The sequence below is a fragment of the Muscardinus avellanarius genome, assembly GCF_963383645.1.
Source record: "Muscardinus avellanarius genome assembly, chromosome: 14".
NCBI lineage: Eukaryota > Metazoa > Chordata > Mammalia > Rodentia > Gliridae > Muscardinus > Muscardinus avellanarius.
The window spans coordinates 81,206,723-81,225,722 of NC_137800.1; the positions used below are offsets into that span (position 1 = coordinate 81,206,723).

The 19,000-nt window shown below is 41.9% G+C and overlaps 1 protein-coding gene across 5 annotated transcripts in view; it reads left to right on the forward strand.

Annotated features, from left to right (window-relative positions):
• The window catches only part of CARMIL1 (capping protein regulator and myosin 1 linker 1), a gene marked incomplete at both ends in the record, with an annotated part of 268,378 nt that overhangs the window by 123,265 nt on the left and 126,113 nt on the right, over positions 1–19,000 (forward strand). For all 5 annotated transcript variants that reach the window (XM_080710653.1, XM_080710650.1, XM_080710651.1 and 2 more), the window contains 4 exons: positions 506–603; positions 922–992; positions 1,251–1,324; positions 17,290–17,365. In XM_080710653.1, coding sequence (XP_080566779.1) covers positions 506–603; positions 922–992; positions 1,251–1,324; positions 17,290–17,365 — 319 coding nt within the window. The remainder of the gene's footprint in view (positions 1–505; positions 604–921; positions 993–1,250; positions 1,325–17,289; positions 17,366–19,000) is intronic.

Consider the following 19,000-nt stretch of genomic DNA (forward strand, 5'->3'; position numbering starts at 1 on the left):
TAATCCCACATTATAAAACAACTGAGCAATGTGAAGACTACTTGTATTTTTATTATTTATTTATTTATTTATTTATTGGTACTGGGGGTGGAACCCAGAGGCTTTCTACCTCCAGGCTATACTCCCAGACCTATTTTATATTTTATTTGGAAACAGGGTCTCACTAAGTTGCTGAGAGCCTCTCTAAGTAGCTGAGGCTGGCTTCGAACCTGCGCGATCCTCCTGTCTCAGCCTCCCAAGCACGGGGATTACAAGCGTGCGCCACCACGCCCGGCAATATTTTTAAATGCCTTTTGTTTACAAAATAAAGTCAAATAAAGGAGTTTGGTAGTAGGTTCCCGTAGACTTCCAGCTCCCTAGTGTTCAATGTGTGGAATTATATTTGCCATAACTGAAGTGACACTCACCTTTGTTTCAAAAACGAAAAACATATGACAAAATAACTTTCTGTGTGCTGTTCCCCAAACCTGATTTTTGAAATCTGTCATTGTTGTTGATCTTACAGGAGAATCATGAAAAAAGTCTCCATGGAGCCATCAGAGCGCCTGGCCAGTCTCCAGGCTCTGTGGGACAGCCAGACCGTGGCCGAGCAGGGCCCCTGTGGTGAGCGTGGATTTTAAAATCAGAGTGTAAGCGGCTGGGTGGATGCATGTCCCTTGCCAGGAAATTGAGTCTATTCCTGGCCTGCTACTGTAGAGGTACAATTAGTTTTAAGGTGTAATTAGCACCGGGCAGACTATAGATCAGTGGACAGAAGTCCACTGCTGTGTACTTACTATAGCACAGGGAAGAGGCTTTGCTGTTTTCCCAAAAAGAATCAGTATCATCAACATCGGCCATATTAAAGCTTGTAGAATTTTAATTTAAAAATCATTTCGCTGAAGACTTGTCAACATTGCAGTGCTTCTATCTTATGTTCAGGTGGATTTTCTCAGATGTATGCCTGTGTTTGTGACTGGCTTGGGTTTCCATACAGGGAAGAAGTACAATGGGTAAGTATATCTGTATCCCTGTGCACACGTATGCACCGGGAGGATATTTTGATACTGGGCTGGCTCATTTCTTTCTCTCTCTCTTTTTTCCCAACCCTTCATTTTTTTTTTTTCTTTCTTTCTTTTTTTTTTCCTTAAAATTTTTCTTCCGCAGATTACTTAGGAATCTGCCTAAGTCGTTAGCAATTCTCTGCATTTGTCTTGGGCTCCTGATCATCTACATGGATTAATTATATGACTGAATTATATTTCACCTAGGATGTGGATACAATTTATCTGACACAGGACACCAGGGAATTGAACTTACAGGACTTCAGTCATCTCGACCATAGGTAAGCCCATTTTTTTTTTTCCCCTAAATTTGCTTTTATAGTCCAAGGTCTTACTGGCCCCTGGGGGGACATACATGATCTCCAGACACGTATTCCTTTTATAAGAATTTATGAGAATTTCTGGATTATGTCTTTCAAGTAATAGTTTCAAATACATTCACCCCCAAGGACGGCTTGTGGAGGTGCATGTATCTATCACATACCAGAGGTCATGGTTAGAAATGTGCTGAATTTCACCGTGAAAATATAATTCGTAGGCTCCTAGCCCACAAAAGTATGTTTCATCTACTTCGTCTATAAAATGCAGGACTACTTTACCTAAGTGCTACTTATAATGTGATTTCTAGGGTATAGTTTTATACTAAAATCCTTGCAAATGACTTTTCTTTCTGAATTGCGGGTGGTTCTAGTATGTATGCACGTGACGGTAAAGACAGATTTGCCAATATCTGACTTCCAATTTTGATAGTGAATATGTGAAACCAGTTACAGTCTTTTTTTTCTTTGTAAGGTTTTACTATCTTCGTTGGACTATCTTTAGATCTGTGGTTTGTGGGAACCGGGCCCCATAGAAAATCTTCTCTGGTTTCCTTTTCTCTCAGCCAGATCAGACCCGTCACATCTATTTTGCCCTCCAACAGAGTCGAGCTTTGGCTCCCCTCCAGAACGTCTGTTCCGATTGCTTTTCCTGGCCCACCCCAATCTCCTCACCCCTGGAGATGCTGCCCTTGTTATGGGTAGCTACAGAGCAGCTCCACTGCAATAAAGCCTTGAAATTGAGAGAAGTCTCGGAACCCAGCTGTACTTTCTGTGCCATTTGGGTTACTGGACTGTCATAGAAAATTGGTGTTGGTAGCATTTCTACTACTACTACTACTACTACTACTACTACTACTACTACTTTTTCTCCTCCTCCTCCTCCTCCTCCTCCTCCTCCTCCTCCTCCTCCTCCCTCCTCCTCCTCCGGATGGAACCCAGGGGCAGTGTACCTCTGAGCTACATCTCCAGCTCTATTTTTTTAGTGTTTCTATTTTTAAAACAGGGCCTCACTAAGTTGCAAAGGGCCTCATCTAAGTAGCTGAGGCTGTCCACAAACCACGATCCTCCAGTCTCAACCTCCCAAATGCTGGGATTACAAGCGTGCACCACCATGCTCAGCTGGTGGTGTTTCTTCTTAATACCAGCATCTTGTCTCAGAAAATACCATTTCACATTCTTTGTCCACCGACGTAGCAGGAAGTGCAGAATTGCAGTGGGGTCCTTGAAGCATTTTGGCTAACTGATTGGGTTTGGAAAATGTAACCTGTGTGGATGCACCTCCTCTCTGCACATTTGGGTCTGGGGAGGAGAGGGAGCAGGTTCTGCCATGCTGGTGGTTGTACTGACGACGGTCCTTGAGCCTCTGTTTCTCAGGGCTGGATTGCTTCCTTTTTGTGGAGAAGGAGTTTTCTCCCTGCTCGGAGCGATTTTCTTCTTCCTGTATGAGAAGACTTCTTCCTCTCAAATTTATAAAAGCTTATAAAATTTATAAAAAAGCTTATAAAAAAGTGAACTGAAATGGGGAGGGGGGGTTGTGAGACAGGAGGATCATGGTTCGCAGTCAGCCTAGGCTACTTACTGAGCCCCTCTGCAACTTAGTGAGACCCTGTTTCAAATTAAAGAATAAAAAAATAGGGCTGGGTGTATAGCTTGGAGGTTGAATGCCTCTGTGTTTCATCCTCAGTACTGAAAAAAAAAAAAAGCTGAGGAAGAAAAAAAATATTGTACTTTGTATTTGTTGGTAAAACAAGAAAATTTCTTGTTGATTGAGATAGAAGCACAGAGGCCTAGAACATTAGGTCTTTATGCTTTTAGGATCTCTTTAAAATCTTCTTGATTTCTAATATGGCACTATTAATAGATATGACCTATATCCTATATAAGGTCATATCTGTTGATAGTGCCATATTAGAAATTGTAGCTCACTAGGAGGCTGAGAAAGGAGGATCACAAGTTTGAAGCCAGCATCGGCGGCTTAGCAAGTTCTTTAACAACTTAATGATATCTGATTCAAAGTTAAAAATAAAATAAGTGTAGCTCGGAGATAGAATGCCCCTGGATCAATCTCTTGTAGCCCCTCCAAAACAAGGGAGAGTGGAATGAAAACTCATATTGGAAATATATATTAATTCTTTTAAAAATAGCAGTAGTAAACCTTTATGTGTGAACATAGACACCATTCTTAGGAAGAATAACTATTTTTCTAAACAAGAATAAATCAGCAAGAAGGGAGTCAGTGATTTAGCTTTTTTTTTTGACATATCTTTTTTTTTTTGGTGGTACTGGGGTTCCTGGAAGCCCTTCTACCTCCGGGCAACACTCCCAGACCTATTTTATATTTTTGAAACAGGGTCTCTTACGCCAGTGCAGCTGGCTTCCAACCTGCGCGATCCTCCTGTCTCTGCCTCCCAAGAGCAGGGATTACAAGCCTGCACCACCACACCACCACGCCCGGCTTTTGACATCTCTTAATTGTTACAAGGTAGCTGGATTCTCACATCTGCTTCTGCAACAGTCTGGTACCATATGGTATTTGACTGAAGTATGTAGAGAGGATTTATCCTTATGTAGGTAGGCAGCTGTAGATGGCTTTTCACATAGTTATAGGTATTCTTTGATACTTAACAACTTACTAAATGGTGATTTTTTAAAAAGATTATTTGCAATGCAGAATCTGAAACCATACCAATAAATATTTTTGTATTTCATTACCTAAAACCATTTTGCTTGTACTTGAATGGGTCTTATCATACATAGTTTTATGGCATTGTTCATTGACTATTTAGAAAGTACTGGTTCCTGAGTTTTGCATAGCTTCCAAATAATGTATTGCTCTTCAATAACAATGGTGTTTGTTTAACTGTCACCACTAATCTTAAAAAAAAAAGTCTTTGTACTGCAAAGCTATCAAGCTCATGGTGGTGAATAAGTGTTTTCCCAAATTTAAATTTTTTGCTTGAGTGATGTAATTTTACTATTGGGAAAAATACTGTCATATGATTTCTTTGAAATGACTAGCTCATTTAAAGTGAACGTCTGCTTAGTCTTCAGTCTGAATAACCATATTCTGTCATTTTTCCATGGCATTCCTGGAAAAAGCAGCTCTTTCTGCTTAGAGCTTCTACTAGTGTGCAAATAATTTATTTTGAGACAATTATCACTTGGTTACATAAGGGGAACATGTTGCCTATACTTCTGAATTTTTTAAACGATATTAAAAGATGTGCACTCATATGCTTGGATTTCATAAATGGGGAGTTTTTAACAGTTGTATGAATGACATTCCAAACTGCAACTGCTGTTTTTGCGCGAGCAAGCTGTGGGTGCGTGACAGGGAATTGCTGGTGACCACAGGATGACGAGTGCTCTTGCCTGGTCCCTGCATAGTTGCCACCAGAATTCCTTACCACTGCTTGTACGCTCTCCATTCCATTAGTGCCACAGTGAAAGGACATGTTAATATTATAATGGAAACAGCTTTGAATGTGTGAACCCCCGAATGGGTCGCAGGGCCCCCCCGGAGTCCATGGACTGCATTCGGGAAACTCTCGCCTACAGGAGTGGAGATGTGGCGGGTAGATGGAGGTGTCTTTGCACTGGCATTATTTGTTGCACCCTTAATAATTTTCAGATTATTGGTAAGTTATGTAGAGCAATAGTGCTGAACGTACTTGCTAGTCCACTGGGCCTAATTTGGCTAATTAATCAACAAAGGGAAACTAGGTTAAAAAAAAAAAGCCACTGATATAGTTAATTGAAATATATAGCATAGTATCTAAAATCAAGAAACCTTGTCAAACCTTTTAGAGTTTTCTTGCAAGTGGATTTACTGATTCCTTAGCTGGAGAATTTTCATTTTCTATATAAACATCCAATTATGGGGTGGACCAAAATCATCTACCTTTCTTACTTGATGAGAGGTTTAGAGGACTTTTCTCATCACTGAAAGACAGGGTAAGGAGTTGGAAAACATTCTTTGTAAAGGATCAGTGTAAATATTCCAGACAATAGCTGGTGAGATTGCAGAAGGTCCTGGCTTATGATGGCTTGACTTAAAGAATTTTAATTTTTTTTATATTATAATGCTATGAAGCAGTATGTATTAAATAGAAATCATACTTAGAATTTTGGTCTTTGCTTTTGTCCTAGGCCAGCAGTATGTGGTATGATTCTTTCTCCTCCTCCTCCTCCTCCTCCTCCTCCTCCTCCTCCTCCTCCTCCTCCTCCTCCTCCTCCTCCTCCTCCTCTTCTTCTTCTTCTTCTTCTTCTTCTTCTTCTTCTTCTTCTTCTTCTTCTCCTCCTCCTCCTCCTCCTCCTCCCCCCTTCCTCCTCCTTCTCCTTCGTGTGTGTGTGTGTGTGTGTGTGTGTGTGTGTGTGTGTGTGTTGCTGGGACTTGAACTCAGGGCCTCACACATGCTACGTGTGCTCTACCACTGAGCTGCAGTTTCCAGTGAGCTGTGCAGTGATAAGGGGAAGCAATTGCCACTTTATAGTGCTGTGTTGCTAAGCTAGGCTGCCTGGTAGGTAAGGTGTATTGAGTGTGTGTGTGTGTGTGTGTGTGTGTGTGTGTGTGTGTGTGTGTGTGTCTGGGGATTGACCCCAGGGGTATTCTATATGCAACCCTTTTTATTTTTTTGTTTTGAAACCGGGTCCCACTAAATTGCTACAATGCCGAGGCTGTCCTCAAACTTGCAATCCTCCTTTCTCAGTTTCCCAAGTATTGGGATTAAAGGTGTATGCCCTACACTCCCAGCCCAATTTTATTTCTTACTGGAAACTCTAGGTTGATGAGAGTCTTACAACTTGCTGAGGCTGTCCTCAAACCTGCAGTCCTTCCGTTTCAGCCTCCCAAGGACTGGGATCACAAGCGTGTGCCACTATGCCCAGCTTATTGGATGCATTCTTGACATGATATTTCCAATTTAGAATGGAGTCCTTGGAAAGTGACCCATTGTAAGTCAAGACGCTCTGTGCATAACTGCACAATAGTAACTTGCAAGCATTCTGAGATAGTATTCATGAGTGTGGCTATGTTTCAATAAATTGCATTTATATGCTCACTACTGTTCTCATTGTAGGTCAAGAGCTCTCACGTGGGATGTGTATAGCCATCCTTTGGTGTACACGAGGGATAGCTTCCAGGACACCTAAGGCTACCAAAATCCGTGAATGAGTCTCAAATTTCTTATATAAAATTACACAGTATTTGCTTTTAGCCTATACACATCCTCCCAAGTATTTTAAATGATCTCGAGATAACTTATGTTACTAATAGAATAGAAATGATATTTTAAGTTGTCATCACACTATAGTTTTTAAAGACTATGACAAGAAAAAAAATATATACATGACCAGTACAGGCATTTATTTTTATTTATTCATTTATGATGCTGGAGATTGAACACAGGGGCATTTTACCTCTGAAAGACAACCCCAACCTGATATTTTACTCTTTATTTTGAAACAAGGTCTCACTAAGTTGTGGAGGGCCTAAGTAGCTGAGGCTGTCTGTGAACCGTGATCCTCCTGTCTCAGTCTCCCAAGTACTGAAATTACAAGCATGTACCACCAAGCCTGGCCGTACAGACATATTTTTTCCCCAAATATTTTTGATCTGTGGTTGGTTGAATCCGTGGATGGTGAACCCATAGATAGTGAAGGCTGATTGTATATCCAAGCAAGATACAAGATGAGACAGAAAAATGTATGAGAACTTTTGCTTAAACTTTCTATTGGCTCATTTAAAACATTTCTTTTAAATACATTTACATATAGCTGGGAGTGGTGGCGCACGCTTGTAATCCCCACGCTCTGGAGGCTGAGACAGGAAGATCTCATAGGTTTGAAGCCAGCCTCGGCTACTTAGTGAGGCTCTCAGCAACTTAGTGAGACCCTGTTTCAAAATAAAATATAAAAAGGTAGAAGGCCCCTGGGTTCCACCCCTAGTACCACCCAAAAAAAAAAAAAAATATATATATATATATATATATACACACACACACACACACACACACACACACACACACACACACATACATATATACACAACATTAATATACATTAACATTGTAAAATGTTACTATTATTATAGTTATTATATAATAACTAACTACTAAAAAATTAGGGTACTCTCAAGACATTTTTCCTTTTACTATGCTGGGCTTATCTATGAAATAAGGGGCCTCTGGTCTAAATGTCATATTTCCTGCTAATGCCCAAGTAATATGACTTTTTCTTAGAGCTCCATGTAAATCGCCTTAATCTTTAATCGTCTCTTTCTTAAGTATTTAACTTTCCCCATCATCCTTACTGTTAGAATTAGAGCCAGCTTCCATATAAAAAGGCTGTTATCAGTGCTGTTAGGTGCCCTGTATTAATAGTATTTTGCTAATCAAGTCTTAGAGATCATGTTGGATGAGCATTTCTATGTAGGAGAAATTTGGGCATGCTTATCCGTGAAGGAATCATTCTGTGCTTAAATGTTATATTTAAATCCCTCGCCTGGAAGGATTTATTGTGGCATAATTTGAGTGTGAGAATTTGGAGAATTTAGCCATTCTCTAAAGTTAAGAGGTTTTGCAAAACGTCGTGCTGGCATTTATTTTTCATTTGGTTGTGAACTATGGAGAAGAGAGTGGAAGAGTCAGATAAAGCTGAGGTGTGATAGGGGGCACTGAATGGGCTTTGTGTTGAGCAGGGGTTTGTTGGCCAAAAGAGACAGGAATTCTTATATATGTCTTACTATGGCAATCAGTTCCTATGTTATCTCTGTTTGAACATAATTCAGATGTAAGCAAGCAGTCTTTATCATTTATATTTATTTAAATGGGATTTTTCATGCACTTACATATAAATATCCCTGAACTTTAACAGATAGACTTCCTTCCAGAAGGTTGTACCCATTTCATGGAGCCAGTAAGAAAGCTCTCTGATTGGTCAGTCTTAACACTTTCCCTTTTCATTCTGCTTATTTTCACCATTGCAGGTAGTTACCACAGGGAGTAACATCCATTCCCAACAGCTCTTAGATTTATCTTTGCTGGTGGAATGAAGTTCACTGGGCTGTGCCTTCTTGCTCTTGCTGTGTACTCTGATGCTCTATAGCCAAGCTGTATGCCAGGAATTGTAAGGGAATGAACACACCATAGGGGAGCCATTCAGAATCCTGGGAGGCCAAGGGGGTTCTCCAGGAAAGCCCATGAAATCACTCAAAGGCTATCTCCCCTTACTCAGGTTGACAGCTCTTACCATTATGGCGTTCGTACCATATTTGCTCAGTGTCTCTAGTCCAGCCCATGGCTAAACCCCATCTGGCTTTCTTTCATTTCACTCATTGTCCTTGTGCATGTGGAGGTCCATGACTCCCAGTCACCTGGAACTTCCAGATCCCGCAGGAGACGTGGGTCATGTGAGTGTCGAAGGTGTTCATGCTGTGGTTCTGAGAACAGGAAATGGGAGACTGAATGTGGCTTTGGCAGGTGTCTGTACTGTGTTACTGAAACACAATTCCTGAGATAATCAGCTTATAAAGAGCCCTGTGGTTCACAGTTTTGGAGTTTTCACTCCATATTAGAGGGCTCCTTTGCATTGGACTCCTGGTGAGGTAGTGCCTCACAGAGGACACAAGTAGTGAAGCCAAACCACTCCCATCATGCGCCAGAAAGAGAAAAAGAAGGGGGCTGGGGCCCACTGATCCCTCTGGGATCCACTGACCCCACCTTCTGGACCTTCCACTGTCTGGATACTAAGCCTTCAAAAGGCAGGTCTGTGGGGGACATTCAGCAGCAGCTTTCACGCCTAATAAAGAGATGGAGGGCGCGTCCATGAGAATGTGTGGGATCCGTCTTAGAGGAGATGGTTTGAAAGGAGGTACAGGTGTGGGGACAGGGCAGAGCCCCCCCACTGTTCTCATCACAGATGCTACTGGCATCCTCGCCACTCACATTTGCCTAGGACCTGCTTTCTTCAGAGATGCTCATGGTGTCGGGATACTGTAACCATTATACTCATAGCTGTGTGAGCTGAGAAACAGAGAAGCCCAGGCACTGGGCTGAGCATCTTCTCGGGCACCAGGCATGCTGCTCTGGCTTCGCGTTTCTCTGTATTCCTCATGAACACCTTTAACTCTCTCCAGGTGCTTCAGGGTGGATCTGTAAGCAGCTCGAAAGTGGTGTTAAGGCCTTTCCTTTTCTCCATCCATTCTTCTTTCCTTCCTCCCTTCCTCCCTCCCTTCCTTTCCATCAGAACTGAACGTAATTGCTGATCAGGCACCCAGGTGGGAAGGTGATGGTAGTCATACTAGACCCATCCTGTTAGTCTTTCAAAAAGAACAGTGATTAGGAACTACTTGGAAAAGTGCCCACTCAGCTATTATTTATAGGTTCCACTCACTTTATTTAAGTCTGATTTACAGTTTGTTCTGGTTTTGGTATCCGTGAGCCAACAAAAGGCGTAGATCAAAAAGGCTTTGCCATGCATTGCTCATGGGGCGTCCCGAAGGCCTGTGAGCTGACATGCTAAATGTGTAAGCACACTGGATCCTGGAGAGGCATGTACGGGTGAGGGCGGAGGAGAAGAGAATATATGGCTTTAGCGCATCGATTTCTCTCATTGCGGGAAGACTGGTGAGAAGAGATAATCTCATCAGCCCGCTCAAGACTCGAGGCTATGCATGGTCGGGTTTAATCTTGGCTCACAAGAGCCCTGCCTGGAGACTCACGCGTCTGTGTCGCTTCTGACTCATCAAGGTGACATGAGCGCGCTGCTGTAGGAAGGAGTTCTGTTTGGCAAGGTTGTCCCCAGGGCGCTGGTGTAATTCGTTCTTAATCCAAACTCCATTTCTTTAGTCTTGTTCTCGTTTAAAAAGGAAGAGATGGTGCGTGGAGTGTAGAATCAGGTGGGAACCGTGTTGCCGTCTGTCTCCATTCCTGCATTTCTCTGAATGCTTCTGGAAGATGGTGGTCACCAGTCTGGGTCAGGTGAACTCTGTGGGGTAAACCAGATGGATTTATAGACAAACATGGGGGTAGTGCTCAAAATGCTCTGCCGTTAGGAGTAAATAATCAGAAACTTTGGGGATCACCCTCTATGGCCTCTGACAATATCTGTAGTTATTTCAGGTGGTTACTCCCTTCACAGCCTGTGAGTGACCCAACTAATAAGTTAATGATACAAAGGGCGTGTCTGTAGAGATAAGGAACCAGGAAGGAGTAGCTAATTTGTGACATTTTAAACTTCCTTAAAGCTCTGCAACTCCCATTTTTCAAACCAAATATAGTGTCTGTGGGAGGGGGCATCTAAATCATCCCCAGAAGGACCACCAAGTGAAGGTCTCTGGGGAGTGGAGCCGCCGTGGCTCGGAGCTCAGCAGCCTTTGCCTGGGTGTGTGAGAGTGACTGCCGTGTGCGCACAGAGCAGAGAGGGTGGCGAGGCTTGCGTTCCGCACGAGACACCTGTGAGCCTCCGGATGGTCATGAAGTTTATAAGGGGAATCTTTCCTGCTGTGATCTGTGGATTTACTGGAAATAATTGTGATGGTGCTTATTGAATTATAGCTCTCTCTGCTTTTCTCACTTCTTAGATTTGGAGCTTGCTGGACATTCTTCAGTGTGTGTGTGTGTTGCTGGGGATTGAACTCAGGGAGTACTTTACCTCTCAGTTACACCTCGAGCTCTATTTTATTTTGAAACAATCTGGGCTAGGTTGATGAGTCTAACTACTTGCTTAGGCTGTCCTTGAACCTGTGATCCTCCTGTCTCAGCTTCCCAAGTATTGGGATTACAGGCATGTGCCATCATACCTGGTTTATTATTTTTTTTAACACTTTCCTCGTATATTACACACTGTTTAAATCACAGTGTTTTAAATTTTCAAAGAGATGACAGGCCAGGGAAATTTGGCCTGAAATAATACCTCAAAAAATGACAGTCTTACGATGTCATACACAGCAGAAAGAGGAGGTCAGAAATTCTAGTTCAATGGGTTATCTTTTAGCACTAAGAAAATGAGATTTGTTTTTGAAGTTCTAAAAATAGTCTCCAAATATTAATTTATCTTGTAATTTTAAAAATTTATCTTTTAAAATAAAAATAAAATAGAGCTAGGGTAGGGTGTAACTGAGAGGTAAAATACTCCAAGTTTAATCCCCAGCAAAACACATGCACGCACACACACACACACACACACACACACACACACACACACACGAAAAAGCACAGAGAAAAGCCAGGGTCTTAGGATGTTGCCCAGGCTGGCCTTGAACTGCTGGGCTCAAACCATCCTCTTTTCTCAGCCTCCTAAGTAGCTGGAACCATGGGCACATATGATTCCAGCTAAGGTGTTCATTTTCTGATGTTCACAATAACAGTACCTGGCAGTATTGACTTTAAAAATCAGAAAATAACTGGTGAGATGTAATGAGATGTGCTGAGGTTTTTGGTGGAGGAGGAAGGCTTTCTACAGCAGGGATAGCAGGCTGGTTGCTGGTGAGATAGCAGCACTGTAATCGAGACAGTGGGTTGAGTCACACCAGCTCTGCCTGGACCAACTCTGCGACCCCGGGTACTTTATCTACCTCTCTGTGCCTTGAGAATCTCCATCTGTCAGTGGTGCTAATACCTCCTTCCTGAGGTTATTGTCAAGACTGTGTGAATTCATGCATTTCAAGCACTGTGTGGTAGTACATAGAAGTCTTAAATGCCTGTTATTTGCATATCCTAAAAGGCTTGCCCCCTTTTAAAATGACGAACTATATAAGGTGATGAATTTTCTTGAAAAAAGAATTTAAGTTACAAAATCCTTATTTTACAGAAAATCTTGGGTTTTCAGGCATGAGTTCATGGTCTTATCTATGATGTTTTTATTGTGCCATTTTCTTGGAAAGATGTAAGAGAAAAACTTGATGCTTTTGAGTTCTAAAGGAGGGTTAGATTATTCATATGTACCAGTGGAGATGAGAAACGAGGATCACAGCTTTTGGCACAATCCCCAACCAGTGACTAGATCAAGCAAAAAACGCAGTGTGCAGTAAATTTACATCCAGAAAAAGGTTAGAGCACATTAACTGTCTCCTCTCTCGTTGGTGTTAAGAATTGATTATATTCTATTTCTCTACACATGTTAATACTGGACCTTTGTTTCCCCTTCTGGGTTTAGGGCCTGAAAACATTTTTGCATCCATTTTCAGGGCATGGTAGAAGTGACATATGGCGGCGTACAGGAGAAAGCTGTGCTGCCGTGTTGCAGAGCCTCATGGCAGGGCTCCCTAGGCTGTTGTAACTTCTAAGGCTGACTTAACTCTTCAGATCCAAGGTCACGCTGCAACTAAGAGTCTCTCAGGTGGTCAAAGAAACTCAGTGGGACCCATATTAAATGTCCTAAGCTTATAGCAAAGCCTGGTTAGCGCTTTTCACTTTGAGAGTATCATTTACTATGACTGTGTATGTTTGGAGACCTCTCTTCTGGTGTAATGTCATTATTGCTGGACTTAGTGAGAGCACGAGGAAGGCCCGGTGCTGACGGGCAGCAACCTTGCAGAGAAATCCAGGTGGTTGTTTGCAGGGAGGAGCATCCAGGACAGCAGCAGGAGGTCTGTGTGAGGTCCCACTTAAGTACCTGCACACAGTTTGCTCATATGTCTACTTGTAACGATGTCTCAAGAAGGCCACACAGGAAAACGGACCTTTGGCAATGAAGTAAGTTCTGCACTGTTGTCCATGTGTTCTCTTTAAGCGAGACCTCCTCGGGGTTTTGCCCCTTCCTGGCTCCCTGATGCCCTGGGTCCTATGAAGGCTGGGTCCAGAGGGTCAAGTGCCTAAGATATTGAGGATTGATAGGGTGATGCATGTAGCTTCAGTTTCTCCGTTTTCCTGTTCTGGATTCTGATATGGAAACAGAGTCTGTCTATCCTACTGTGGCTAGACTTTTTATTAGGTTGTCTTTCCTAGAACATTCTGTTAAGGCTTCTGGGACTTGCCTTCTGGAAGAAAAGTGTGCAGATGCGTACCAGAGTGCACGTAATTACAAATTCCTCTACCATGCCCACCACTTAGCCGTAGAACTAGGCGATAGCCTCTCCTTGGAGGACTTGCGTGCATCAGTTTTCAGTCACGGTTCCCGGGCTGCCAGGTTTTACTAATTGTCCTTTGTATTTTTTGCCGCGTCCTGTCCACTGGGGGACCCGTATGTGGCCTGGACTTCCTCGCAGGCAGAGGCTGTGCGTGGCCTTTTCCAACCCGGCCCCAAAAGTCATACACAGTCACCGAAGAACATCTGTGTTGCTTCCAGTTCCTGGCAATTAGGAATACAGCTGTTTTAAATAGGGACTTTCAAGTGTTTATGTAGAAATAAATCTTCATTCCTCTCAGGCAGATACCTTGAAGTGGGATTCCCTGGTCACAGGGCATGTGGCCGTTAAGTAGACACTGTTCAACTGTTTTCTGTGCCGAGTGCACTGTTTTGTCTTTTATCGGCACCGTTTGAAGTTTCTGTTGCTCTGTGGCCTTGTCAGCATTTGGTATTGTTGGGGTGTTTTTCAGTTTTAGCCATTCAATAGATGTGGAGTCATATCTCATTTTGGTTTTACATTATACATTTTTTTGATGGCTAACAGTTTTGAGTATTTTCTTATGTGCGTATTTGCTACACATTTATCTTGGTAAAGGGCCTGTTGAGATCTTTTGCCCATTTTAAAAATGTTGGAGTGATTGTTTCTTACTGTTTTGAGAATTCTGCATATATTCCAGGTGCAAATCTTTTGCCAGAAATATATTTATAAAAACTCCTCCTGGCACAGGGCTTTTAATTTTCTTGACGGCATCTTTTTTTTATTATTATTTATTTATTTTTAATGGTACTACAGATTGAGCCAGGGAAGATGTTACCTTTGAGCAACACCCCAAGCCCTATTTTATTTTTTGTTTTGAAACGGGGTCTCACTAGGTTGCTGAGAATCTTGCTAATTTATTGAGGCTGATATCGAACCTGTGATCTTCCTGTCTCACACTCGCAGTACTGGGATTACAGGCATGAGCCACCATACGGCATCTTTTGCAGAGCAAAAGGTTTTGATTTTGGTGGAGTCTATTTTATCATTTTTAAAACTTATGGTATATGCTTTGTTTCAGAGCTGAAACTCTTGGAGTCATACCTTACTCGGTTGCCTGTGTCTTCTCTTTTAAAATACGTGCCTCACCTCACTCCCTCCTCTCCAAGGGCTTGGGGCCTTCCAGTGAGAAGCCTTGCTTGACGTGCTTGTCTTGATTAATGCTTCCTTCCCTGAAGACTGAACTCGGGGCATTTTACCTCTCAGCTCTACACCCCAAGCCTTTTTTATTTTGAAACAAGGTCTCCTTAAATTGTTGAGACTGGCCTCAACCTGAGATCCTCCTGCCTCAGTCTCCCAAGTACTGGGATTATAGGTGTGGACTACTTTCCTGCTTCCTATACATGCATCCACAGCCTCTTATGCTCCTCTACCCCGTAGGGCTTTTTTCTGTTACAGCTGCCTTTCCCTCCTGAATCTCCTTGCAGGCTGCGCCAGGCCATCATTGTCCCAGGGCAGGGACTGTTAACTCTGTTCACTGTTGCATTAAGCCCCATGATTCATGCACAGTGGCTCCTACTTGTTGAGTATATGAATGGATAGGATGGCTGAGAATGTTCAATTCCTCTGCCTGCAGACCTGCTACACCTAATTACTTGAAATACTCTGCCCCTTCTTTTTTCCTGGCTGGCCCCTTACCCACCTACTCTAGGTGGGACTATTGGTGTCTCACTGTGTTCTTAGGGCACTGTCTTCAGACCCCTGTCTAGCACAACTCCTCCAGGTCTTTTTCGCCAGGAGTGTGGGAGAGGAAGAAGAACTACACTTCTTACCTTACTCCTCTCTTAAGCCTCAAGGTCTCGGGATCCTGCGTGGCTCTCAGTAAGCACCACACACATCTCCTGAATGAATAAACACATGTGGCTGCCTCTTAATGCCTACGCATTATCATAATTTTAGAGAAACATGATAGGCAAACTATGCCAATACGAATAGTCTCCGTCACCCTCATGGGCAGTTTTTTCCCTAGTGCAAAATTTTACTTACACCATTCATAAAACATCTAATTTTATTACTCTATTAGACTATAAATATTAAAAAATATCATATAATTTTACTAGAAAAAATGAATATTACCTTTAATGCTAACATTCAAACTATCGTGTAACATTCCCTTCTCTTCTATTTGTTGTGGTCCTGGGTATTGAGCCCAGGGCCTCTTGCATGCTAATCCAATACTCTACTGCTAAACTAAACATTCAGCTCTCCTTCTTCTCTTTAAAACAGGACTCTGTCTATATTGGTGAGCATGCATAGCTCTCATTTTCTATGTAGTTTTAATAATCATACTGACTATATCATAGAAATATGAACTTAGAATGCTATATATTTTAATTTTTTACTATAATACCAAAAAGCATTTCTGGTGTACTTAAATATTAGATATGACTTCTATTATGCCAAAATTATTCAACATATTATATAGAGAGAGTTAATGCTGTCTTTCCTATTTCTTTCCTGCAAAACTTGATTCTACTAATGATGTGTCTTTCAACTCACAATTTCCTCTATGACTAAAGACTTGAAATCGGATCAACTGACAGTAGAATACCCAGTAAGGAAGTTCTGAAGTGTGGTCACCTGTTCCATACTTCTAAAGCACGTCCGATGAAGCCAATAAACACGGGCGCTTCCACATCTGGGTTAAGATCGTCATTCTGTCTCTTTGGCATAGTCTCCCCTTTAAGTCTCTAAACATCTGTCCCTTTATCTGCAAAATATAAAGACAAATGCCTCCCAGGTTGGTTGTTTTGAGATTGAAATGAGATGTTCTTTCTGCAAAACACAGGGCCCCTGTACCCAGAAGCTGTCAGATAATATTGATATTCAGCTCTCTTTTCACCTTCTTCCTTCCTTTTCGATTTCAGTAAAAATCTGAGTACCCACTACTTATCAAGCACTGAGTATAAAAGTGATATGGCTTCATTGGAGTCACAGATCTAAAATAGAGACTTGGTTTTCAAAGAATCCATAGTCTCAGGTGGAAATGAGATAGATGCGTAAGCCACAAACTCTAGTGTGAGACAGAATGAGCTAAATACTGGATAGAGATGTGAGCACTGTGCTGGTGGGTAACGGGGGGCTCAGCAAGGAGAGGGTATATGGTCTGGGCAGCAGAGACATTTCCAAATCTGAACACAGCAGAAAAAGTAATTCCCCTGTGAAATTACATAGCATGTCAGATCAATAGGGAGTTGTCAGCTGTTGGTATTGAGCGTGAGAGGGGGCTGTAGTGTTGCAAAAATGGAGCACAGGCAGATCTCATGCAAGAAACTGCATTCTGTGGCTAGAGAGCTCATGGGAAGCACCGGCAGAGTTACAATGGGCTGTCTCCTGGAGGTAATCACTACTAGGAACTCTAAAAACTACCAAATGGTTGCAAGATGTTGGCAAAGGATAGGCACTCTACTTCCTTTCAGTGATGAACTCCTACTGCCAGAGAGCATAAGAGAGAGGAGAGGAGAGTTGAAATTTTTATGAAGGAGCATCTAAACAAATAAGACTTGGTAGTACAGAATTGGATGTATGGTTTTTTTTTTTTTTTTTTTCATAACAAGAAAGTTCTCCAAATGCTGCTCTAAAGCTCTTTTGCTTTGGTTGTCTCTAGAGGCAATAACTTCAACTCTGGGGAATTTTGCACACATAATGCTGAGGATCTGTTTTTAGAGAATTTAATTGTTGTCTAATGGTGGAAATAGTTCGGGCTCGATGTATGCAAATAATCAAAAGCAAAATCAAGCTGGATGTCATGGGTTAAAAATATAACATGAATATATCTGTTTTGTAAGAGCCCTTTTATGGATTTTGTGATTTTTACTTCTAGAGACCTAATACCTATCATTGCTGCTCTGGAATACAATCAGTGGTTCACAAGGCTGTCCTCCAAGGATCTAAAACTGGTAAGTAATCAAAGATGCAGAAAATGGGGCTCAGCTTTGCTGAATTTCAGAAACCTGATAATTGTCAAAAAAATGTTTTTCTCCCATTGTCAAAAATTTTTTTTTCTCCCATAGTGGTGATATGTATACATTTTATTTCTTAAAGAGACATTTTTCTTTAAGTGATTTACATAACATTCTTTAAAGTTTGCAATGTGAACTGTCTCAGAGAAAGAAGTACTTCCTCATGCCTTCAGCTACATGAGGCCATTTTAGAAGATGAAGAGAAAGATGTGTTCACTGTAGCCTTTAGCATGACTTATTCCGTGGGCAGAAACCATTAAAGTTACATCTGCACAGCTGCAAAGAACAGATTTTATGTTTACATTTTATATTTCATCTTCATTTCAGGAAATATGTACAGGTAGAGTTGGTCTACTTGAGTTATGATAATGTTAATTTCGATAATGCATTTTTTTGGTCAGGAAAATGAAATTGAAACAAAATCTGTTAGTTTCCATAAGAAATGGAAGAGCCAAGTATTTGGTCTGTTTCACTAGTAGAAATCAGATGCTCTGTTGAGGATTTTGTACATTCAGAGCAGCTGTCTGGATGGGTACTTACCTATCAGCTTTCTGTTGCTTCATTTTAGGATGAGACATACTTTAAATACTATTTTATGGCATTCTGAAGCCTCTAGCTCTCAGGCTATAAAGCCTGAAGCTTTAATATTTTCATAACAAAAAGATAGACTTTGAATTGAGACATGGATCTGTAGGAAGCGTAGGGTGAGACTGGCTAGAGGGCTGTTCTCTTGGTTCTCTGAATTTACCCGAGTTGTGGGTAGCTTAAGGCATTGTCCACTCACTCGGGCCCTAAGCAGTCAAGGGATATAGAAACAGAACATGGGCGTGGAATCAGAAACCCAAGGTTCAGATTTTAACTCTTACCACCAGGCTGTGTGACCTTGGATAAGTTTCTGGCCCTCCAGGCTTCCTGCATACCTATTAGTGTGAGCTGGTTCAGCTAGTTCAACTTCCTGCATACCTATTTCTGTGAGATAGTGCAGCTCCCACTAGCTACTCAATAAATATTGGTTTAATAAGTAAATAGAAAATAAGTACATGGAATCAATGATGAGTGAACAAGCAATATAACTACTTGGCAGGTGGTTGAGTAAATGAGGAGTGTAGGAATCCTACCACAGCTCTTGTGTAGTACAGGCATCTCATGGCTGGTGACTGTTGTTATCACCATCACAGTCAGACTGACAAAGAGACTGAGAAATAAACAAATATGGGAATGGGAATTATGGGATTTCTATCAGCTAGACAACAGTAGTGTCTGAGTTTTGTTGATGGAGCCAGGGAGCCAGGAACGAGAGCAGGGGAGTCGGTGGGGAGCAAGCAGGTGGCTGCAGTGGAAAGCCTGGGACTGGAAGTCTCTTGTTTGTGGCTTTCTGGGATGGACCATTTCCAGGACTGAGCCAGCAGAGATTATACAGGGAGAGAGGAGCCACTGGGGAAATGAGAAGTAGATTAGTCCAGGGATTGTGGGATCAGAGACAACAATGGGTCTCTACCAAGTCAGTTTTCCTGGCTCATGCAGATGAGTCACATGAGCTTGTGATTTTCAAAACAGGATTCTAAAGAGAGT